Here is a 24,026-nt window from a genome sequence, read left to right on the forward strand (position 1 = left end):
ATATCGAACCGTGACACCAAAGTATCGAACCGAACCGAACCGTGAATTTTGTGTATCGTTGCACCCCTAGTATGTACGTATGTTTGTAAATGAAAAATTAATAAAAACAGACTTTTTGGGTTAATTTAGTGTGAGCAATGAAAAATGTCACCATCCTAAGGCAGTAATTATGGGAAAATATCATGTCACTACTGTTGTTGCTCTTTTATTGTTTTCTGCTCCAAACATCTTTACCTTATGTATTTGCCAAGTGCTAAAGTTAGACCTTTCTTAGAGCTGGTTGGGAGAAAGTTAGCTCTGTGTACAAGCAGACAAGCTTAAGGAATACAGATTCAACAGTCATTCATACGTTTAATTAGGGATTCTGTGTTGTCGTGTTTCATTTACACAGTACACACAAGGGAAGTGGACTAAACACCTGTAATTACAGACAAGCAGACACGCAGACAAGCTTAGGGAATAAGGATTCAACAGTCATTCACACCTTTAATTAGGGACTCTGTGTTGTCTTGTTTCATTTACACAGTACACACTTAATTTTTTTTTAAAAAAGAGACAGAATTATTATAACAATTATGTACATGTTTATTGTAACATTATATGCTGTTTGTCAACAAGGTCTTCTATAAGGGCAATACAGAAGTAGTAGTAGAAGAATGATCATTTGTGTCATGCTCACTTTTAACAGCCATTCAATATATCTTCATATTTTATAGAAACGTGATAATTACATGAACAAGCTCATTAACAGTGTACTGATAAAATCTGTACATAGGCAGTTCAGTCTGTGCATAGTGACAGTTGACTTACATAGTTGAAACTGTAATGAACAACATAGAGAAGATCAACTGTGGTGATATTTACTCTTATTGATATAATTCATAATATATATATAGCTGTCAGTGTAGTTTTATGTTAGTAACATCACCTTGAAATATTTTTCCAGAAATTATCATTTTAAAAGCTCTTCTAAACCAAGTGTAAAAGAAAGCATAAATAAAGGGATTGAGCATTGAGTTAGAAACTGCAAACCAGTTAAATGGTTCAAGAAGCACATCAAGTATAAAACTATCCAGAGGAACAAATGAATAACTAAGAAAAAGAGGAACCCAAAAAATTAAAAATATTCCAATAACTATGGTTAATGTCTTTGTGGCCTTTCTCTCCGTACTGGAAACTGCTTTAGACTTTGTGTTCTGAGAAATTGTATTATGGATGCTGCGTGCCTGCCTCAGTGCAACAACAAGAATTTTGGTGTACATGAAAAGTAAAACTATTGTTGGGATATAATATACTACCACTGATGCGGCAATGAGAGCGAAAACGCAACTTGTGTCACATTCGTCTAAAATAAAAAACAGCAGGAAGACAAAAATTCCACACAAGATAGCAACAGCCCAACTTCCAAGGCCCATCTTCATGGCAACACAATCAGTTATTTTAGTTTTATATATCAGAGGGTGGCAAACAGCATAATATCGATCAACAGAAATACAGCACAAATTTAATAAGGAAGATACACCCATTGTTACATCCATTGTGCTTCTTAAGTTGCACAGTAAACTGTATATATACAAACATGGCTTTAGAGACACTGTCATGCTCAAAGGAAATATTAAAGCACCAATTAGTAGATCAGCCACAGCCATAGAGAGGATAAGGTAGTTTGTAGGAGTGTGGAGATATCTAAAGTAAATTATAGAAATTATCACAAGAAGATTTCCACATATTGTAAGAAGCATAAATGAGCTGAGGACAACATATAATAACACACATAATTTGTTCTTTTGTGAATCGCAGAGAAGGAAGCTCACAGTATTAACAGTCACATTGAATAACTCCATGACTCCCTGTCACAGCCCTAGAACAAGTTTCAATTTTCAGCATTCAAAAAAACATTTCTTTCTCTGTTCTCATGAACAAACAAACAAACAATGCATTCTTTAGGTTGTCTACATACCTGTATGAGGTTGTCTACATACCTGTATGAGGAGTGTGTTAAGAGACTTTTAACATGACAGTCACATGACTGTAACATTTCTCAGCTAATTAGAATAACGAATACATTATGCACTTGTCCAATTAAAAGTGAGAAACGTATGGCCGTTGCTGACATCACAAGTAGTGATGAGTTTGCATGTGTGTTTATGCATGATTTGTATTGTCATCCCAAATTAGATGAACTGGCAATAACTATTTGTGGCCACTTCTAATAAAAACAATTTATTTTTAAGGTGATAGTGTACAGTTGACCTTTTTCATTGTTTGTTAACACCTGAGCACTGATAGCACAACATCTGCAGACACTATAGAAAAGCATGTCCATGATGATGAGTGCTAATATTGTTGTATCATCAGCAAGCGTGTTGATCTGATCTGTGCTGAATTTGGCAGTGCAGTAATCTGTCACCACAGTAAAGAGCAGTTGACAAAGTACTCAGCCCAGAGTGCAGCCCTGCTTTGGTGATTTCTTACTGCCAACACATACTGTCTGCTGTCTTTCTGGCAATAAGTCCAAAATACAATTACAGCATGAGATAATAAAACTGAGCAGAGACAGCTTCACCATCTGCTTCAAGCTGATTTTGTTAAAGCAGGGGTAGGCAACTCCAGGCCTCGAGGGCCGGTGTCCTGCAGGCTTTAGATATCACCCTGGGTCAATACACCTGAATCAAATGATTAGTTCATTATCAGTCCTCTGGAGAACTTCAATACATGTCAAAGAGGTCATTTAGCCATTTAAATCAGCTGTGTTGGATCAAGGACACATCTAAAACCTGTAGGATTCTGGCCCTCGAAGCCTGGAGTTCGACACCTGTGGTCTACATGCTCTTCCAGAGGGGTCCAGTGAGATCGAGGAGGGGGTAAGATTTTTAAAGTGACTGATTAACACTTAAAATCGAGCCAATTAATTATTTAAAAGAATATAGACCTCTTGTGCTGAAGGTAATTTAATCTGAAAGGAAGTGTTAAAACCAATGTTTATAACATGAATATAAATAAGAACAGTGATTATTCTGCAGAGTATTCTGCAGAGTAAATTCTGCATTATTTTAATATCATTATTCTGCCTGAAGTAAATATTTGAGAATAAAGAAATGATGACGCTCCACAGCTTTCATTCAGTTAGTCAAACCTACTCAACCTGAATATCTGAGCTCATCAGGGAACATTATCAGAAGTTCTGGGTGAGGATGGAAGACCTCAGATATGGGGACATGATGAGCATGACCCCTACCTTCAAAGGATGCAGGATTTATGGCCTAAAGAAAAAACAGAAAGGAAGACAACAACAACTTGGGAAAGGAGTAATCATGCCTTCACAGATTTGAAAAAGGAGGAAAACATATCTCTGAAAGATCAGAGAGTTTAAAAGCTTACATGCTTATGCTTTAAGAACAAAAAAGAGGAGAAAAAAAGAAGAGATGGGAGACTCAGAAGAAGAAATCTGTATCACTGGAAGATTCTCACTTTAAATTGGACCTTTGGAGATGTGAGATGGGATAGAGGTAAGGCAACTTTCTCTGGAGGTACTGGCCAATCACCAATAAACAATCGCTTTTGCCTTAACTGTATCTGCCCTGCGCTTTTCCCCTTTTCCAGAGGTGGGACCAAGTCATTGTTTTGCAAGTCTCAAGTAAGTCTCAAGTCTTTATCCTCAAGTCTCAAGTCAAGTCTCAAGTAATGTCAGGCAAGTCAGAGTCGAGTCTCAAGTCACTGGTGTAAAAGTCCGAGTCAAGTCACAAGTCTGAAACTTTGAATTTCAAGTCCTTTCGAGTCTTTAAAAAAAAACAAACGAAAAAATAATGTTGCAGTTATATGCTAAATGTAAATATACACAAATTGTGAAATTGCACCTCTTTAAAATGCAGCTCAATTAAACCTAGCTCCAAGAATAATTTTCACCGACAGTTCTGAGATAAGCTGCATGTTATTCTTGGATGCGGTTGTAGGACCAGCTTTAAAATCGCATGACAAAAATATCATACACATTAAAAAAAACTGTATCACCAACGTAGCCTGGACAACATTTGCTAGTTAGATGAAGTCAGCTATCTCATCGTAGCATATTTATATGCATATTTATAATTATACGCTTCTTGGAGTGAGTGCATACACTCATGAAGTTTAGTAACTTCAGGTCACTGCAACAAGCCCAGGTACAGATTACCGACGGATGGGTACAGGACCTTGAAATGCACCGTGTAGAACGAAAGACCATCGTACGTATCATAAGTTTACCAGTCTCACAAATTGTCGTCATAAATACACATTCGTTAACCGTTTATTAATAGGACCTTTGAGCTCAACGGTAATTAATTAGTAGTGGAAATAATTTCTGGTACCCATCACAGAAATGTAGCAGTGACAATAATACTGTATGCTGTAATCGTACTGGGCAATTAGTGATACAAAAAACCTGTTTTATCCTGTGAATAAAAGTATATGTTTTTGTCAATGTACCATAATAACAGAAGCGAAACGCAATATTGTGTCAGGACAATTCACTATTTATGCACAATAAATAAAGGAGCATAGCGCGACAATTTCTGTTCAGCGCCAGACTTGCTTGTAACCTATATCACCAATTATGTTAAGAAAAATGACGCATTAACTACAACAGCAGACTGACCTTTGTGTAAATGCTTGGAGCAGACTAACATGTGAGCCGGAGTGTTCTGGGACGTTATATTTGATCTTTGAATGGCTGCAATCCAGGCCATCCGTCGCGTCTTTGTTACTTCGGAAACATGGCTTGAACAATTTCTCTTCAACGACGTAATCCGATAACAACCGATCTCTTTACCTGTCGGCTTCCCGTGGCTGTCATGCGACCGGCTATTGCAGTTAATAATACAACGGCTTCTTGACATTTTTGTGTTTCTTTTTATCGCTGTATAACTGATTTTAATTGAAAGCCTGCGTGCGCTAGTACCGCTTGCCACGAGTTCCCAGAATCCTTTGCGGTTCTACCCGTGAATGACGTCACATTTTCAATCTCTATATAATATGCCTGTTAAATTTTATATTTGGGGTAAAATATCAAGTCTTTTCAAGTAAACCGGTTCAAGTCCAATTCAAGTCCCAAGTCATTGGTGTAAAAGTCCAAGTCAAGTCACAAGTCTTAGAACATTTTTTCAAGTCAAGTCTAAAGTCATAAAATTAATGACTCGAGTCTGACTCGAGTCCAAGTCATGTGACTCGAGTCCACACCTCTGCCCTTTTCACAATGAACCCTAGGAATTTTACTGTCTCAACGTGACATAGAGGCATTTCCAAAAGACACTGGTGAACCAGAAGGACATCGGACTTATGCTCCTGGACAGACTTTGAGAAAATACGAATGTCATCAAGGTAAACAGGCACAAAATGATTAATGAAGTCATGTAGCATGTCATTGAAAAGGGGTTAGAAAACTGGGGAGACATTAGCCAAAAAAAGTATGGCAATATTCAAAGTGGTCCAGATGTGTCTAAAAGGCTGCTTTCTATTAATCACTCTCTTTAATTCTTATCAGGTGGTAGGTTTGGTGAACAGTGACGCACCCTAAAAGAGCTGAAAAGCAGAGGACAAAAAAGGCAGAGGATATTTAGTTTTAACAGTAATTTTGTTTATCCCACAGAAATCAGTGACAGAAGTGTTACTGTCTTAAGTGACAGATGATTCCAGCGGCTAGTGTACTGTACAATCAAAATTGCTCCCAACAAACATAGATGTTTACATCAGCACTGTAACTTGCACTATTTTATCAACCGATTCACACTACAACCTGGGTTTGCCTCTTATCTGTATTCAATTTTATTTAATTCTAATAACTGTACAGTACTCTGTTTTTGGTAACTATTGTCCTTGATGTAAATATGTAAAACAAAATGTGTATTTTTCTGTTCTGTGACCTGTGTACTGTTTGTTTGTATATGTGTTTTAAATTAAATGATGATTCTATTCTATTCTATTCTATTCTATTCTATTCTATTCTATTCTATTCTATTCTAGTGAATTGGTTATGTAACTATATAGATGGCTTGAGATGAATGGAGCATCTGGTAGCAGAATGATTGTGCAATCATATGGAAGCAGCAGTGGTGGTGTAAGTGAGAGGGTGAGATCTTTACTAAATACCTCAGCAAGGTCATGATATACTTCTTGTACAGTTATGAATACTAAATCTACCAGGGGAGTGGCTGACTTTAAACACTGTTGGAGACAATCGAGGTTCCACCCAGAAATACTGTTTTTCTTAAATCAATGTGAAGATTATGCAAACTGCCATTAGACAGAACAGAGGTACAGCGCTTAGGAAAGAGAGAGACAGAAAGTGGTAAGTCAATCGGCGAGGACAGAGGGATTCTGCCAATTATGAGGCACAGTAGTCTGTTTTCTGGAAATGGCATTCCAGTGACTCAAAATGGTACTGAGTAGTGTTTATGGTATAAGGCATATATATATTTATAAGGCATAACTGAGCTCCTGGACACTCTGAGGGGAAACCTGGCAGCATCAGATGGACTGAAATATAATGCATCAGAGGTATTGTATTGGTCAGCCGACTGTGGAGGGCAGTCAGTGGTGTCACTTCCTTAATCCTCCAGGAACTGCCTGCATATTCTTCCCACACAAGGCCACGAACTGCGTGCAGCATTCGATACTGTTGACCATAATATCCTATTAGAGCGATTAGAACATGCTGTAGGTATGTATCATATCTATCTAATAGACTACAATTTGTACATGTAAATGGAGAGTCCTCTTCACACACTGAGGTTAATTATGGAGTTCCACAGGGTTCAGTGCTAGGACCAATTCTGTTTACACTATACATGCTTCCCCTACGCAGTATCATTAGAAGACATAGCATACATTTTCACTGCTATGCAGATGACACCCAGCTCTATCTATCCATGAAGCCAGATAACACACATCAATTAGTTAAACTGCAGGAATGTGTTAAAGACATAAAGACCTGGATGGCCGCTAACTTTCTGCTTCTTAATTCAGATAAAACTGAGGTTATTGTACTCGGCCCTGAAAAGCCTAGAAATATGGTATCTAACCAGATTCTTACTCTGGATGGCATTACCTTGGCCTCCAGTAACGCTGTGATGAACCTTCAAATCATTTTTGACCAGGATATGTCCTTCAACACACATATTAAACAAATATGTAGGACTGCTTTCTTCCATTTGTGCAACATCTCTAAAGTTAGAAATATCCTGTCTCAGAGTGATGCTAAAAACTAGTTCATCCATTTATTACTTCCAGGCTGGACTACTGCAATTCGTTATTATCAGGATGTCCAAAAACACTCCCTGAAAAGCCTTCAGCTAATCCAAAATGCTGCAGCAAGAGTACTGACAGGGACTAGAAAGAGAGAGCATATTTCTCCTGTTTTGGCTTCCCTTCATTGGCTTCCTGTTAAATCCAGAATTGAATTCAAAATCCTGCTCCTCACATACAAGGTCTTAAATAATCAGGCCCCATCTTATCTTAATGACCTTGTAGTACCATATCACCCTATTAGAGCACTTCGCTCTTGCTCTGCAGGCCTACTTGTTGTTCCTAGAGTATTTAAAAGTAGAATGGGAGGGAGAGCCTTCAGTTTTCAGGCCCCTCTTCTGTGCAACCAGCTTCCAGTTTGGATTCGGGAGACAGATGCGCAGAGCCATTGCAGGGGGGTCGGGGAATGAATAAAAACAAAAGAATGCTTGGACACTGGACAGGATAATGGACAGGTTTTTGACGGGTCTCCCACACAAATGCAAAGCAAGAGATGAAGGATTCCCAAATATGTTTCCAAACAAACTTCCTTTCAAGCCAAATACTAGAAAATATGAAGAAGCATATCTTCCCTTTGGCTTCACCTGCACAAGTGCCAAGGTAGGTCTCTGCGACAGAATTAGTTTCCCCTGCGTCACGCAAAAACAGAATCCCACATTCTTGATTTTTAGTTCACAAACACTTCCTGTAATGACTAACTACTCCTGACATTTTGGAGATGTTAGCTGTTTATACAGTAAAGTTACAGTGGGATACAAATAATATCAGGCTGATCCTGCCATAACTTGTTCCCCCTGTACAAATCACGGACAAACTATTGTTAGGTGGTGGGGGGTTGCGAAGATTTTTCTTGTAAAACAAAGGGGGACCTTGAAAAAAGTTTGGGAACCACTGCATTAGAAGATACCAGGCCCTCAAGCTAACCTAGTGAAGTCTGTTTCTGATTGTTTAGTCAGACACCAGAGTCTGAATGCATGTGAATGGGTAAATGTGAGAATGAGGTAAAGTGCCTTTACATGATCCATTCAATAATCTACTTTTTTACTATGTACAGCACTTTGGCCAACCTGTGTTGTTTTTAAATGTGCTTTTATGAAGAGGAAGGGAGAGAGGACGGTCCCTTCTGGTGCCGTCCTCTCTCCCTTCCTCTTCACCCTCTACACGACAGATTTCAGCCACTGCACAGAGACCTGCCATCTTCAGAAGTTTTCTCTGCAGCGGTTGGATGCATCAGCAGAGATGATGAGACAGAGTACCGGGCTGTGGTCGACTCCTTTGTCACGTGGTGGGAGCAGAATTGTCTTCAGCTCAACGTGGCAAAGACCAAGGAACTGATCGTGGACTTCAGGAAGACCAGGAAACACTCGACCCCTGTTTCAATCCAGGGGGTCAATATTGACATTGTGGAGGACTACAAATACCTTGGAGTATACATTGACAATAAACTGGACTGGGCGAAAAACACCACAGCACTTTACAGGAAGGGCCAGAGTCTCTATTTTTTGAGGCGACTGAGGTCCTTCAACATCTGCCGAACAATGCTCAGGATTTTCTACAAGTCTGTTGTAGATAATTCCCTCTAAGCTTTTCACCAAGTTGACGGATCTAGGACTCAGCTCATCACTGTGTCAGTGGATCCTCAACTTCCTCACAGACAGACCCCAATCAGTGAGGGTGGGAAAACAAGTCTCCCCCTCCATCTCACTCAGCACTGGAGTGCCTCAGGGCTGTGTTTTAAGCCCCCTGCTGTACTCACTGTACACTTATGACTGTGTAGCCACATCCGACACCACCTCCATTGTCAAGTTTGCTGACGACACTGCTGTTGTGGGCCTGATCTCCGACAACATCGAGACGGCCTACCTGGAGGAGATTAGGAACCTGGAGACCTGGTGCCAGGAGAATAACCTCCTCCTAAACATCAGCAAGACTAAGGAGCTGATCGTGGACTTCACTACAAAGCAGGCGAGGAATTACAAACCCCTCATCATCAGTGGCACGCCAGTGGAGAGAGTGGACAGTTTCCGATACCTGGGTGTCCACATCACTCAGGACCTCTCATGGTCCTGCCACATCAACACCCTGGTTAAGAAAGCCCGTCAGCGTCTCTTCTTCCTCAGAAGACTTAGAGACTTCCATCTGCCACTGAAGGTGCTCAAGAACTTCTACTCCTGCACCATCGAGAGCGTCCTGACGGCAAACATCTGCACCTGGTTTGGGAACAGCACCAAGCAGGACAGACGAGATCTGCAAAGGGTGGTGCGCTCGGCAGAACGCATCATTCAATCAGAGCTCCCTGACCTGCTGTCCATCTACACCAAGCGGTGCAAGTCCAAAGCTAGGAAGATTATGATGGACCTCTCCCATCCCAACAATGGACTCTTCTCACTGTTGAGGTCTCGGAAGCGCTTCCGCTCCCTTAAGGCCAAAACAGAGAGAATGAGGAGGAGCTTCTTCCCCCAGGCTATTCGGGGCCTGAACCAGGTGTAGGACTGGACTCTCCCAAACACGTCACTATAAGACTGGACTCTCACACACGTCACCACACGCACCACCACACATTTCCTATAATCCTATAATTCCTATAATTTATAATCCTTATCTTTATAATCTCTTCTGCTATTTGCACATTCTTTACTGTAAATTCCTAAGTTAATTTGTAATTTTTGTAGTAAACTGTAAATTGTAAATATTGTAAAACTTTTCTCCTGTCATTTAATGGTCGGGCATTGTACAGCTACAAGCATTTCACCCCCATGTCATACTGTGTATGGTTCTGTGTGTGTGACAAATAAAATTTGAATTTGAATTTGGCCAGTGCAGTCTTCTATGCCGTTGTGTGCTGGGGGAGCAGGCTGAGGGTCGCTGATGCTAACAGACTCAATAAACTGATCTGTAAGGCCAGTAATGTTGTAGAGATGGAGCTGGACTCCCTTAAGGTGGTGTCAGAGAGGCGGATGTTGTCCAAAATAAAGACAATGTTGGATAATACCTCCTACCCACTCCATGACATGCTGGTCAGTCACAGGAGCATTTTCAGTGAGAAACTGAGAGTACCAAAAAGCACCACTGAACGACATAGGAAAACCTTCCTGTCTGTGGCCATCTCCCTGTACAATTCATCCACTTAACACACTGTATACTGCAATAGCTACACCCTTTTTGCACACACTCTCCTCTTGGACCAACAGATATTGATCCTGCTGGTGGTTTAAAGCCCTGTCCAGCTTTTCAAGAGTAATTACCTGTCTCCTGTCATCTCACAGCAAACTGTCTGGCATTCTGTCAATGCCAAGTATTGATGTGCCATACTGGAAAAGGTGAACAACTGTTGTGTGCAGATATTACCTAACACTACCAGTAGTGACACTGACCCGAGCCAAATGCAAATCTAGTAAGAAAGATGAAAAGAGAAAAAAAAAAGTTTGGTAGTTGCTTTATTGTTTGCCCGCTAGTAGACCTGTTGTTAATTTCATTACCACCAAAGAAAGATTAAACTAATTAACAAACCCCTATGCTATTTAACTGACCATTAACATAATAATAACAATAATAATAATAATTAGTTTGATTTTTAGCAATTTTCTGGAAGAGAATGACATTCATACAGCTCATACTGACATCTTCAAGTGCTACAAGCCACATTTTAAACATTTGTGTACATCACATCACTAATGAACCTAACATATGTCTTTGGATTGTACAAGGTAAATGTAGGGCCCAGAACAAATTCTTATTGGCACAGTGAGAGCATGCAAAGTCTTAGAGAACCACTGCACTCAAAAAAAGGAAATTCCTACTTTTGTTAAGTCTGGATTGACAATCCACAATCGAGGTAGTTTGCAGTGGGTTCTCTCTGGGTACTCTGGTTTCCTCCCACGGTTAAAAGTTATGCAGTTATTTTCACCAATTAGGGTAATTGGTGAAAGTTCTCTCTGTGTTAGCCCTGCAATAGGCCTGTGACGTGTCCATGATGTACCCTGGGTCTCACCCTATCACATCTGGGATAGGCCCCAGGCCCCCCTCAGCCCTGATAAAGATAAGATCAATGGATGGAGTGGAATTTGTTATAAATCCATTAAACTTTTATGTTAACCAGACTCCATACTTTGTTGAACATTGTGTAATATAAAGATAAAATGTAGTTTTCAAGTGACCACGTAGTAATGGGGTAAAAGTTATGAATAGTGTTGGAATAAATTGAGACAATTGTGAAGGATTAAAATATTCCAAGAGCTCCAATTACTTCATCTAAACATGTTTCAGTCACATTGTATCAACACAAAATACACAGGTTTATCGAATATGAATAACTTGTGTTGATTTAACTTTGTTGTTTAAGTTACTGCCAAAGCAAAACATCTGTGTGCAACCAGTGTCCACTATGTGGACATAGTATGCATCATCGTGTGCTGCACATCAATGCTGCACCTTATCCCAGCTGTAAAATTTTCAAGATTCTTTCAAAAGACGCCTCAGTAAGTAGATAATTTGAAGTTCTATTTTTTGTTCACATTGTGACCCTGACTCTTACACAGTGATTATGGCAGCATTTCATGTTCTATTTGTTGTTAGATATTCTTTTTTGTTCTAATGTATAACTTTGTTGAAAACATTTCCCATGTAAACAAGATATTATTACCAAGTAACACATCTGGTTGCACATACAACACACATTGGGGAAAAGCAGAACTCCCTCTGTGTAACAATGGAGCAGCTAGGGGATTCAATACTCATACTCACTCACACCTTTAATGGAAGAAGTGTGAGGCCTCTCGATACCATTGCATCAATCAAACACCTTGGCTGCATCAGACAGCCAAGGTGTTTACAGTTGTACAGTTGGAAACCTAAAATCAGAGACAAGCCCACTCTGACTGACAGAGTCATTTCTTTATCTTGAAGTGATATCTGCTGGTCAGAGGTATGCATCACTGGATCATAATTCTCAAATAATATGAATAATTAAATACAGTATTTTATTTCCATTCATTTAGCTGGGTTAGACAGTCAATATACAGGTGCATTTCTGTCGTGAATTAGGAAATATCATAATGGAAAAAGACCCTAACTGTCTGGTAAAAGGGAAGAACTGTCATGGTTGGCTGTGTGGCAGGCGGGCAAGGAGTGGTGGATCCAAAATGCAGGACTCAGACACAGAAGTTCAACTTAAAGCGCAGCTTTATTGCTGGAAACCCTCTTACTAACTAAAGGCATCAAAAGACAAACAAAAACGCTGGTGGACTAAAACACTGAAGCAGAAAACACTGAACTGGAAACAAAACACTGGCAAAACACACACAGCTTGTTGAGGGTACGACGCAACACTGAGTCAGAGAAACACAGGGTCTAAATACACTGGGAAGTAACGAGGAGAATGAGACACAGAAGGAGAGCACAGCTGGGGGAAATTAGAACTGACGAGACAAGCAAAGCAGGACACATTCACATAAGTCACGGACCTTCAAAGTAAAACAGGAAGGATCACACAGAGACGCGAACTTGACACCGTGGAGACAGCAACTAAGAAACACAGAGACATAAACCATAAGGCAGAGGACTCTAAGAACCGAGAGACACAGAGGGGAACTCAAACATGCAGACACAGACTTACACAGAACAGAGGGGACACAGAGAAACGAGAAGGGCAAGGGATCGAAACTAGAAACCATAGAATGACTCACACCAAGTACAATAATACTAAAATCACAAAGAACTAAAACGCTGGGTCAGGAGACCCAGGACCCTGACAAGAACGGGTCCAAGCATCCAAAAGATGAAGGCAGTTTTGTTTTTGGTAGTGGCTTTCCAAATACATCCTTAAATATTGAGAGCTATACCTAAACTTGACAAAGATATCCCAATACCAATATTAGGGATTATATTTAAGAATTTTCTAAATGCTGGAGGGATGTAAATTGACATTAGGATTGAAAAGGATGTCAGGTGACACATTCATTTATTTTGTTTAACAGAAACAAATGTACAGTTTTCAGTATCCCAAGCACCGAGATCATCGCCTGAGCATAGTCAGAGGATCCGCTGTCATCACCAGCAACCTCATCATCACCAGCAACCAAATCATTAGTGGAACTCCATCTCAGCATCTGGCCTCCTGCCCTGTCAATGTCCGGCTTTGCCACCTGAGGTGCCTCATTGGTCAGCTACCAATGAATTATCTCAGCTACCAGCCTCCTGCTAAGCTGTCTGATTGGACATGTTACCTCAGTGCCGATCTCTGGAGTTTCCTCATCCCTACTGCCACTGGCCCATCAGCTGAGCTCCAGGGTTTCTTCGCCTTCATTATTTGCCACATGGCTGGCCTTCAGAGTTGCTCCATCTCTACTGTTGGCCTTCCTGCCAACTTCAAGAGTTACTCCATCTCTGCTGCTTTCCACCTGGTTGGCACTCCTCCTGAACTTTTTTTTTTTAAATTTTTAATTTTGAACAACAAAAACAAACAAACAGAACCCAACAAAAATATAAGAGGAAGAAATTGGGGTACTGTTCCAGGCATCAAACAAATAGAGAGATATAAGCTGAATTAAGTGACAGAATCTTCAAGCCTTTGCTTATATTTATACCATTTAGTCCAATGCTGTTGAAAAAGATGACCTTTTAGTCGTAGAAAGATAGTCAGTCTCTCCATCAGATGTATTTCCTCTATAATCTCTAGGACTTGCTCCGGGGAGGATCTTTCTTAAGCCAATTCCTTGTTATGGCCTTTTTAGATGCGAGCAACAGGATTTTAAAAATATATCTGTTAGATTTGTATTGTTGGATTGTCCTTTATGCCTAGAAATATATATTTAGATATGCTTAGAAGTATATAATCATTTGTAGATTGAAAGAATGTCTCATCCTAGGAGGTCTGTAACAACTCTGTGTAGCATGAAGAGGGGGTGCGTTCACTCCTCTCCAGAGTGTTCTGGCATAGATCACACACCCCTTGGGATCATGAGACCAGCAGGTTTAGGGAAGTTGTTTATGGGGTCACACTCTGACCCTACACGTCATATGTTAATGAGCCTATGTATATTCATGTAACCTAAATAAAAGAGCAGTGTTACGGGGGAACGGACGAGAGCAACTGGGGTCAAGCGAAGGAACGGCCTTTGTCCAGTTCTCTCCCGTGCACGAGAAACATAAAGAACTTTGCCTACTTGTGTCTTGCTTTGCTGTGCAGTTGAATTGTCTTGAACATTCCAGCGAATAGGTTTAAGCTACAAACCTATTAATATCTGTCCTTTTTTAGAATCTAATCTCTAGGTAGCAAACTGTCAATGGAAAATTGTACTTAGTAGTCAGTATAATCTTTCAGTGATATAAGTTCGCATATGGTAGAATACTGCATACAGTTATTTGTATTAGGAAATATTTAACCATGTATGCTTAGAGGCGTATAATCAATTGTGTAGTGACAGGATGTGTGATCTCTAGCAGGCTGCAAAAGGCTTGCATTCCTGGAATGCACACCTACATCCTGGGAGCATGGGAAGAGGTCGTACGTTGTTTTATTGTTTTAACGTAGCTATGTCTGTTTTAGTCTAAGTGCCTTTTGTTGTGATGAACTGCTGGACTTCTTCACTGTGTTATCTAGGGTGAACCATCTAGGGTGAGGGGGAGACTACCCTCTTTATGACCAAGGATGTTCCTTTTGTGCTGTTATATACCCCTTTGATCAGCAGGACCCCACACACACACACACACGCACACACACACACACAAGCACCCACTGAGGTATAAATAAAGACCGGGGCAGTTTCTCAGTGCGAGTCTCAGTTCTGGAGATTGCCCTTGCTAGCAAGAAGTTCTGTGTGTTTCTCTTCTCTGAGTCTTTACTGAAGAAGTGTTTTAGAGTATATTTCTTTACACAAACCCAGTAAGAAGATCCTGGGATCCTTAGGGATGGCATAGATCATGATGTCATCTGTTAACTTGGATATAAAAAGAAGGCAGTTGTGTACTCATCCAAAAGACACTTCAACCGTTGCCTACTGGTGGTGGTCAAAGGGCCCGGTGGCGCCAGTGTCCGGCAGCCTCGCCTCTGTCAGTGCGCCCCATGGCAGCTGTGGCTACAATGTAGCTTGCCATCACCAGTGTGTGAATGGGTGGAACACTGGTTGTGTAAAGCGCTTTGGGGTCCTTAGGGACTAGAAAAGCGCTATACAAATACAGGCCATTTACCATTTACAAAATAATCTAATTGGAGTTTTCCACTCAAATTCCCTCTACCTTTTGGAACTAGTTGATGTTTGTTGTGTGATATACATTGAGAGCCAATCACACTCTGACAGTCCAATTTTCAACTTGTTGTTGCCATTTTGTTTTTGTAGTCCTTTGTAGAGTTAGACACGGTTTTGGTAGGCAGACATCCTTGCCCTGGGGAGGAGGCGCTCTTTATTTCTGTATTGTAAAAATGATGTCCAGATCCATATTTTCCAGATTAAATTCTGTTTTAAATTTTTTAAACGATTTAAGAGAGCAAAGTTCATCACAGTTCACTGTTAAATCCAAAGCTTAAAAGTTCACTTCACATTGATCCAGTGTCTCAGAATGGCAGCTGTAGTGCAGTTTGGCCAGCTGTAGACCTGACTGGTGATTAGAATGCAATTTTTGAGCACTTTCCATTGCAAAACATGCCGAAATAGCTCAGCTGGGAGAGCGTTTGACTGAAGATCTAAAGGACCCTAGTTCGATCCTGGGTTTCGGCAAAGCTATTTTGGTCACCATCTAGGGCTTGGTAGGTTTGTTGGTAGGACTTCATTATACGGCCTACAACTACGTGGATCATTGCCATCAAATGAGAAAACAAACACAGATGGTGCAGCTTGCAAACGTCCATCAAGTGGAGGTGGAATTTGAAGAAGGTCCTCCTTCAGAAGCTCCCAGGCCTCACCCATTATACCATTGACTTACCTAGGGCTTGCTAGGTTGGGTGATCACACGTCATAATACAGCCTAGCGATGTTTCCCCTAGAATCAAATCCTTCCCTTGGCTCTTGTCTGAAATGACCATTTAATAATATCTAACTGCAAATCCTCACCAGTACCTACTAGAGATGGCACGATACCACTTTTTTATGTCCGATACCGATATCATAAATTTGGATATCTGCCGATACCGATATGAATCCGATATAGTGTTTTTTAATCAACAAAACTGTTTTTTAAATATCTTGCTGCATTTTGTATAAGTTCATACTCAAGTTTAAAACAACAACTACACTAAAGCTATTCTGTTATACCTGTATGCAAAAAAAAAAAAAATATTTCATAGTTCAGCAATACTGATCAATCTAATAAACTTAAACCTACACCATCCTCCCTATTCTGGTATTTTAAAGAGTACTTAGCATAAATATTAAGCAACCTAACTAATAGGGTTCCAACTCCCAGCAACAACAAAAATAAATAAATAAAAAATAGGGAACCACCCCTCACGCTCCACCTCATGATGCTTAATCGACGTAATCAACCTTAATTTGATGCAGTGTGAAAAAAAATGCACAGAAATCAATTATTTTTCAAGAAATATTAAATAGATTCAACATCTTTCTTCAACAAAATTGCAGACTGCACAGATGGTACCTTCCTAAAGGAAAAAGTACTATAGCTTACTAGGGTATATATATTAGACTTAATAGTCACTATATACAGTAATTGACTTCTATTCATTTTACATCAAATTAAAACTTTGGGTCTCAGATAATTATTTATTAAAAGCTCGACATTTTAAATGAGAATAAGAAAGAAAAGTATGTCTTTGTGCCCCCTTTTCCCTGTTAATGCCCTATCGGCCCCCCTGGCTAAACTTTGCTAGATCCGCCCCTGCACAGTTACCAGCCGTCAGCTACAAAAAGATCCTCGAGTAGAAAGTAATATTAAATACATTCTAACAACAGCTTATCAAGCTTAAACGTGCTGCTGTTGTTCAGCCGCTGGTTTCCTCTTTCTGGTGCAAAGTGGGCCAAAAGCAAACTAGAGACACGGACTCGCGACAGAAAAGCCGATCAGCTGATCGTTAAGCAGTTTCATGAGAAGAGGCAGTCGCTCCATATATCGTTTGTTAAGCTTAACGCAGGAATGCTTTACAAACATTCAGAGATGGACTTACACACTTGCTTTACTTCTCTCGGGGATAACTTTGTCGGAGATGAAATGCCGGGTTGCTAGCGAAGCTCCAAATGCTATCCAGACCACCGACAGGTCCCGCATGCCACAGCCGCTCTATCACGTGATGCATACTGCTCCGACGTGCTAACGTTCTGAGGTGAGTTACGGCGTGTTGCAAGTTTTGTGAGGTGCTTTCGTGATATTTAATGGATCGGATTACATTTTTTATTTTTCTCCGATATCCGATCCAGTAATTTAGGTCAGTATCGGACCGATACCGATACGTAATATCGGATCGGTCCATCTCTAGTACCTACAGTAAAATGAGAGGATAAGACATCACGTTTTTACAGAAAAGAAAGACAATATGTGTCCCAGAGGACAAACACGCGACTCTTGTTACCTGGGTAGCTCAGATGGAAGAGCATCAGACTTTTAATCTGAGGGTCCAGGGTTCAAGTCCCTGTCCAGGTGTCTCCTTTGGATCCTTGCCCTTCCATGGCTTTACCTAATAAGCTCAGTTGTTCTTGATAGTTCTGTGACCTCATTGTCATTTTTAGAAAAGTCCATAGACAGCAGGTGGGATGACGATATGGGATTTGTGGATATCAGGGACAGAGGCCTCTTTCAGATAATCCCACCGTACAAGCTCTGTAAAGAATCTTTTCCTGCCCCTCGGTCCAACCCACCGCCAGTTGGTTCTCAGCTCAGCTCCTTTGCGAAACCCGGTGTCTAAGACATGCCAATCTCACCAAGTCCGCCCTGGGTTTCTCGACACGTTACACTTTCACTTTTTTTCTGTCTTACTTTAAGAGAGCAACTTTGCTCTTTAAGAGAGCAAAGTTCATCACAGTTCACTGTTAAATCCAAAGCTTAAAAGTTCACTTCACATTGATCCAGTGTCTCAGAATGGCAGCTGTAGTGCAGTTTGGCCAGCTGTAGACCTGACTGGTGATTAGAATGCAATTTTTGAGCACTTTCCATTGCAAAACGTGCCGAAATAGCTCAGCTGGGAGAGCGTTAGACTGAAGATCTAAAGGACCCTAGTTCGATCCTGGGATTCGGCAAAGCTATTTTGGTCACCATCTAGGGCTTGGTAGGTTTGTTGGTAGGACTTCATTATACGGCCTACAACTACGTGGATCATTGCCATCAAATGAGAAAACAAACACAGATGGTGCAGCTTGCAAACGTCCATCAAGTGGAGGTGGAATTTGAAGAAGGTCCTCCTTCAGAAGCTCCCAGGCCTCACCCATTATACCATTGACTTACCTAGGGCTTGGTAGGTTGGGTGATCACACGTCATAATACAGCCTAGCGATGTTTCCCCTAGAATCAAATCCTTCCCTTGGCTCTTGTCTGAAATGACCATTTAATAATATCTAACTGCAAATCCTCACCAGTACCTACAGTAAAATGAGAGGATAAGAGATCACGTTTTTACAGAAAAGAAAGACAATATGTGTCCCAGAGGACAAACACGTGACTCTTGTTACCTGGGTAGCTCAGATGGAAGAGCATCAGACTTTTAATCTGAGGGTCCAGGGTTCAAGTCCCTGTCCAGGTGTCTCCTTTGGATCCTTGCCCTTCCATGGCTTTACCTAACAAGCTCAGTTGTTCTTGATAGTTCTGTGACCTCATTGTCATCTTTAGCAAAGTCCATAGACTGCAGGTGGGATGACGATATGGGATTTGTGGATATCAGGGACAGAGGCCTCTTTCAGATAATCCCACCGTACAAGCTCTGTAAAGAATCTTTTCCTGCCCCTCGGTCCAACTCACCGCCAGTTGGTTCTCAGCTCAGCTCCTTTGCGAAACCCGGTGTCTAAGACATGCCAATCTCACCAAATCCGCCCTGGGTTTCTCGACACGTTACACTTTCACTTTTTTTCTGTCTTACTTTAAGAGAGCAACTTTGCTCTTTAAGAGAGCAAAGTTCATCACAGTTCACTGTTAAATCCAAAGCTTAAAAGTTCACTTCACATTGATCCAGTGTCTCAGAATGGCAGCTGTAGTGCAGTTTGGCCAGCTGTAGACCTGACTGGTCATTAGAATGCAATTTTTGAGCACTTTCCATTGCAAAACGTGCCGAAATAGCTCAGCTGGGAGAGCATTAGACTGAAGATCTAAAGGACCCTAGTTCGATCCTGGGTTTCGGCAAAGCTATTTTGGTCACCATCTAGGGCTTGGTAGGTTTGTTGGTAGGACTTCATTATACGGCCTACAACTACGTGGATCATTGCCATCAAATGAGAAAACAAACACAGATGGTGCAGCTTGCAAACGTCCATCAAGTGGAGGTGGAATTTGAAGAAGGTCCTCCTTCAGAAGCTCCCAGGCCTCACCCATTATACCATTGACTTACCTAGGGCTTTGTAGGTTGGGTGATCACACGTCATAATACAGCCTAGCGATGTTTCCCCTAGAATCAAATCCTTCCCTTGGCTCTTGTCTGAAATGACCATTTAATAATATCTAACTGCAAATCCTCACCAGTACCTACAGTAAAATGAGAGGATAAGAGATCACGTTTTTACAGAAAAGAAAGACAATATGTGTCCCAGAGGACAAACACGTGACTCTCGTTTCCTGGGTAGCTCAGATGGAAGAGCATCAGACTTTTAATCTGAGGGTCCAGGGTTCAAGTCCCTGTCCAGGTGTCTCCTTTGGATCCTTGCCCTTCCATGGCTTTACCTAACAAGCTCAGTTGTTCTTGATAGTTCTGTGACCTCATTGTCATCTTTAGCAAAGTCCATAGACTGCAGGTGGGATGACGATATGGGATTTGTGGATATCAGGGACAGAGGCCTCTTTCAGATAATCCCACCGTACAAGCTCTGTAAAGAATCTTTTCCTGCCCCTCGGTCCAACTCACCGCCAGTTGGTTCTCAGCTCAGCTCCTTTGCGAAACCCGGTGTCTAAGACATGCCAATCTCACCAAATCCGCCCTGGGTTTCTCGACACGCTACACTTTCACTTTTTTTCTGTCTTACTTTGGGTGGGACAACATTTAAGAGAGCAAAGTTCATCACAGTTCAGTGTTAAATCCAAAGCTTAAAAGTTCACTTCACATTGATCCAGTGTCTCAGAATGGCAGCTGTAGTGCAGTTTGGCCAGCTGTAGACCTGACTGGTGATTAGAATGCAATTTTTGAGCACTTTCCATTGCAAAACGTGCCGAAATAGCTCAGCTGGGAGAGCGTTAGACTGAAGATCTAAAGGACCCTAGTTCGATCCTGGGTTTCGGCAAAGCTATTTTGGTCACCATCTAGGGCTTGGTAGGTTTGTTGGTAGGACTTCATTATACGGCCTACAACTACGTGGATCATTGCCATCAAATGAGAAAACAAACACAGATGGTGCAGCTTGCAAACGTCCATCAAGTGGAGGTGGAATTTGAAGAAGGTCCTCCTTCAGAAGCTCCCAGGCCTCACCCATTATACCATTGACTTACCTAGGGCTTTGTAGGTTGGGTGATCACACGTCATAATACAGCCTAGCGATGTTTCCCCTAGAATCAAATCCTTCCCTTGGCTCTTGTCTGAAATGACCATTTAATAATATCTAACTGCAAATCCTCACCAGTACCTACAGTAAAATGAGAGGATAAGAGATCACGTTTTTACAGAAAAGAAAGACAATATGTGTCCCAGAGGACAAACACCTGACTCTTGTTGCCTGGGTAGCTCAGATGGAAGAACATCAGACTTTTAATCTGAGGGTCCAGGGTTCAAGTCCCTGTCCAGGTGTCTCCTTTGGATCCTTGCCCTTCCATGGCTTTACCTAACAAGCTCAGTTGTTCTTGATAGTTCTGTGACCTCATTGTCATCTTTAGCAAAGTCCATAGACTGCAGGTGGGATGACGATATGGGATTTGTGGATATCAGGGACAGAGGCCTCTTTCAGATAATCCCACCGTACAAGCTCTGTAAAGAATCTTTTCCTGCCCCTCGGACCAACTCACCGCCAGTTGGTTCTCAGCTCAGCTCCTTTGCGAAACCCGGTGTCTAAGACATGCCAATCTCACCAAATCCGCCCTGGGTTTCTCGACACGTTACACTTTCACTTTTTTTCTGTCTTACTTTGGGTGGGACAACATTTAAGAGAGCAAAGTTCATCACAGTTCACTGTTAAATCCAAAGCTTAAAAGTTCACTTCACATTGATCCAGTGTCTCAGAATGGCAGCTGTAGTGCAGTTTGGCCAGCTGTAGACCTGACTGGTGATTAGAATGCAATTTTTGAGCACTTTCCATTGCAAAACGTGCCGAAATAGCTCAGCTGGGAGAGCGTTAGACTGAAGATCTAAAGGACCCTAGTTCGAGCCTGGGTTTCGGCAAAGCTATTTTGGTCACCATCTAGGGCTTGGTAGGTTTGTTGGTAGGACTTCATTATACGGCCTACAACTACGTGGATCATTGCCATCAAATGAGAAAACAAACACAGATGGTGCAGCTTGCAAACGTCCATCAAGTGGAGGTGGAATTTGAAGAAGGTCCTCCTTCAGAAGCTCCCAGGCCTCACCCATTATACCATTGACTTACCTAGGGCTTGGTAGGTTGGGTGATCACACGTCATAATACAGCCTAGCGATGTTTCCCCTAGAATCAAATCCTTCCCTTGGCTCTTGTCTGAAATGACCATTTAATAATATCTAACTGCAAATCCTCACCAGTACCTACAGTAAAATGAGAGGATAAGAGATCACGTTTTTACAGAAAAGAAAGACAATATGTGTCCCAGAGGACAAACACGTGACTCTTGTTACCTGGGTAGCTCAGATGGAAGAGCATCAGACTTTTAATCTGAGGGTCCAGGGTTCAAGTCCCTGTCCAGGTGTCTCCTTTGGATCCTTGCCCTTCCATGGCTTTACCTAACAAGCTCAGTTGTTCTTGATAGTTCTGTGACCTCATTGTCATCTTTAGCAAAGTCCATAGACTGCAGGTGGGATGACGATATGGGATTTGTGGATATCAGGGACAGAGACCTCTTTCAGATAATCCCACCGTACAAGCTCTGTAAAGAATCTTTTCCTGCCCCTCGGTCCAACTCACCGCCAGTTGGTTCTCAGCTCAGCTCCTTTGCGAAACCCGGTGTCTAAGACATGCCAATCTCACCAAATCCGCCCTGGGTTTCTCGACACGTTACACTTTCACTTTTTTTCTGTCTTACTTTGGGTGGGACAACATTTAAGAGAGCAAAGTTCATCACAGTTCACTGTTAAATCCAAAGCTTAAAAGTTCACTTCACATTGATCCAGTGTCTCAGAATGGCAGCTGTAGTGCAGTTTGGCCAGCTGTAGACCTGACTGGTCATTAGAATGCAATTTTTGAGCACTTTCCATTGCAAAACGTGCCAAAATAGCTCAGCTGGGAGAGCGTTAGACTGAAGATCTAAAGGACCCTAGTTTGATCCTGGGTTTCGGCAAAGCTATTTTGGTCACCATCTAGGGCTTGGTAGGTTTGTTGGTAGGACTTCATTATACGGCCTACAACTACGTGGATCATTGCCATCAAATGAGAAAACAAACACAGATGGTGCAGCTTGCAAACGTCCATCAAGTGGAGGTGGAATTTGAAGAAGGTCCTCCTTCAGAAGCTCCCAGGCCTCACCCATTATACCATTGACTTACCTAGGGCTTTGTAGGTTGGGTGATCACACGTCATAATACAGCCTAGCGATGTTTCCCCTAGAATCAAATCCTTCCCTTGGCTCTTGTCTGAAATGACCATTTAATAATATCTAACTGCAAATCCTCACCAGTACCTACAGTAAAATGAGAGGATAAGAGATCACGTTTTTACAGAAAAGAAAGACAATATGTGTCCCAGAGGACAAACATGTGACTCTTGTTACCTGGGTAGCTCAGGTTGAAGAGCATCAGACTTTTAATCTGAGGGTCCAGGGTTCAAGTCCCTGTCCAGGTGTCTCCTTTGGATCCTTGCCCTTCCATGGCTTTACCTAACAAGCTCAGTTGTTCTTGATAGTTCTGTGACCTCATTGTCATCTTTAGCAAAGTCCATAGACTGCAGGTGGGATGACGATATGGGATTTGTGGATATCAGGGACAGAGGCCTCTTTCAGATAATCCCACCGTACAAGCTCTGTAAAGAATCTTTTCCTGCCCCTTGGTCCAACTCACCGCCAGTTGGTTCTCAGCTCAGCTCCTTTGCGAAACCCGGTGTCTAAGACATGCCAATCTCACCAAATCCGCCCTGGGTTTCTTGACACGCTACACTTTCACTTTTTTTCTGTCTTACTTTGGGTGGGACAACATTTAAGAGAGCAAAGTTCATCACAGTTCACTGTTAAATCCAAAGCTTAAAAGTTCACTTCACATTGATCCAGTGTCTCAGAATGGCAGCTGTAGTGCAGTTTGGCCAGCTGTAGACCTGACTGGTGATTAGAATGCAATTTTTGAGCACTTTCCATTGCAAAACGTGCTGAAATAGCTCAGCTGGGAGAGCGTTAGACTGAAGATCTAAAGGACCCTAGTTCGATCCTGGGTTTCGGCAAAGCTATTTTGGTCACCATCTAGGGCTTGGTAGGTTTGTTGGTAGGACTTCATTATACGGCCTACAACTACGTGGATCATTGCCATCAAATGAGAAAACAAACACAGATGGTGCAGCTTG

At 41.6% G+C, this 24,026-nt stretch overlaps 1 protein-coding gene and 13 non-coding genes across 14 annotated transcripts; 13 read left to right on the forward strand and 1 right to left on the reverse strand.

Moving 5' to 3' along the window:
* Positions 1–899: 899 nt before the first annotated feature.
* LOC146669562 (trace amine-associated receptor 1-like) lies at positions 900–1,844 on the reverse strand. Its single transcript, XM_085407899.1, has one exon. The coding sequence runs from the start codon at positions 1,842–1,844 to the stop codon at positions 900–902; it is 945 nt and encodes a 314-aa protein (XP_085264025.1).
* A 14,075-nt stretch (positions 1,845–15,919) lies between these two features.
* trnaf-gaa (transfer RNA phenylalanine (anticodon GAA)) lies at positions 15,920–15,992 on the forward strand. The gene has a single exon. It is a non-coding gene; the product is annotated as a tRNA-Phe (tRNA).
* Positions 15,993–17,795: 1,803 nt separating this feature from the next.
* Positions 17,796–17,868, forward strand: trnak-uuu (transfer RNA lysine (anticodon UUU)). The gene has a single exon. It is a non-coding gene; the product is annotated as a tRNA-Lys (tRNA).
* A 520-nt stretch (positions 17,869–18,388) lies between these two features.
* trnaf-gaa (transfer RNA phenylalanine (anticodon GAA)) lies at positions 18,389–18,461 on the forward strand. Its single transcript has one exon. It is a non-coding gene; the product is annotated as a tRNA-Phe (tRNA).
* Positions 18,462–18,888: 427 nt separating this feature from the next.
* Positions 18,889–18,961, forward strand: trnak-uuu (transfer RNA lysine (anticodon UUU)). Its single transcript has one exon. It is a non-coding gene; the product is annotated as a tRNA-Lys (tRNA).
* A 520-nt stretch (positions 18,962–19,481) lies between these two features.
* Positions 19,482–19,554, forward strand: trnaf-gaa (transfer RNA phenylalanine (anticodon GAA)). The gene has a single exon. It is a non-coding gene; the product is annotated as a tRNA-Phe (tRNA).
* Positions 19,555–19,981: 427 nt separating this feature from the next.
* On the forward strand, positions 19,982–20,054 carry trnak-uuu (transfer RNA lysine (anticodon UUU)). The gene has a single exon. It is a non-coding gene; the product is annotated as a tRNA-Lys (tRNA).
* A 515-nt stretch (positions 20,055–20,569) lies between these two features.
* On the forward strand, positions 20,570–20,642 carry trnaf-gaa (transfer RNA phenylalanine (anticodon GAA)). The gene has a single exon. It is a non-coding gene; the product is annotated as a tRNA-Phe (tRNA).
* A 427-nt stretch (positions 20,643–21,069) lies between these two features.
* Positions 21,070–21,142, forward strand: trnak-uuu (transfer RNA lysine (anticodon UUU)). The gene has a single exon. It is a non-coding gene; the product is annotated as a tRNA-Lys (tRNA).
* Positions 21,143–21,657: 515 nt separating this feature from the next.
* Positions 21,658–21,730, forward strand: trnaf-gaa (transfer RNA phenylalanine (anticodon GAA)). Its single transcript has one exon. It is a non-coding gene; the product is annotated as a tRNA-Phe (tRNA).
* Positions 21,731–22,157: 427 nt separating this feature from the next.
* Positions 22,158–22,230, forward strand: trnak-uuu (transfer RNA lysine (anticodon UUU)). The gene has a single exon. It is a non-coding gene; the product is annotated as a tRNA-Lys (tRNA).
* A 515-nt stretch (positions 22,231–22,745) lies between these two features.
* Positions 22,746–22,818, forward strand: trnaf-gaa (transfer RNA phenylalanine (anticodon GAA)). The gene has a single exon. It is a non-coding gene; the product is annotated as a tRNA-Phe (tRNA).
* Positions 22,819–23,245: 427 nt separating this feature from the next.
* Positions 23,246–23,318, forward strand: trnak-uuu (transfer RNA lysine (anticodon UUU)). The gene has a single exon. It is a non-coding gene; the product is annotated as a tRNA-Lys (tRNA).
* Positions 23,319–23,833: 515 nt separating this feature from the next.
* On the forward strand, positions 23,834–23,906 carry trnaf-gaa (transfer RNA phenylalanine (anticodon GAA)). The gene has a single exon. It is a non-coding gene; the product is annotated as a tRNA-Phe (tRNA).
* The last annotated feature ends 120 nt before the right edge of the window (positions 23,907–24,026 follow it).

The sequence above is a fragment of the Rhamphochromis longiceps genome, linkage group LG5, assembly GCF_057381845.1.
Source record: "Rhamphochromis longiceps isolate RC_006_pf linkage group LG5, R_longiceps_female_GT1.1, whole genome shotgun sequence".
Taxonomy (NCBI): Eukaryota; Metazoa; Chordata; class Actinopteri; order Cichliformes; family Cichlidae; genus Rhamphochromis; species Rhamphochromis longiceps.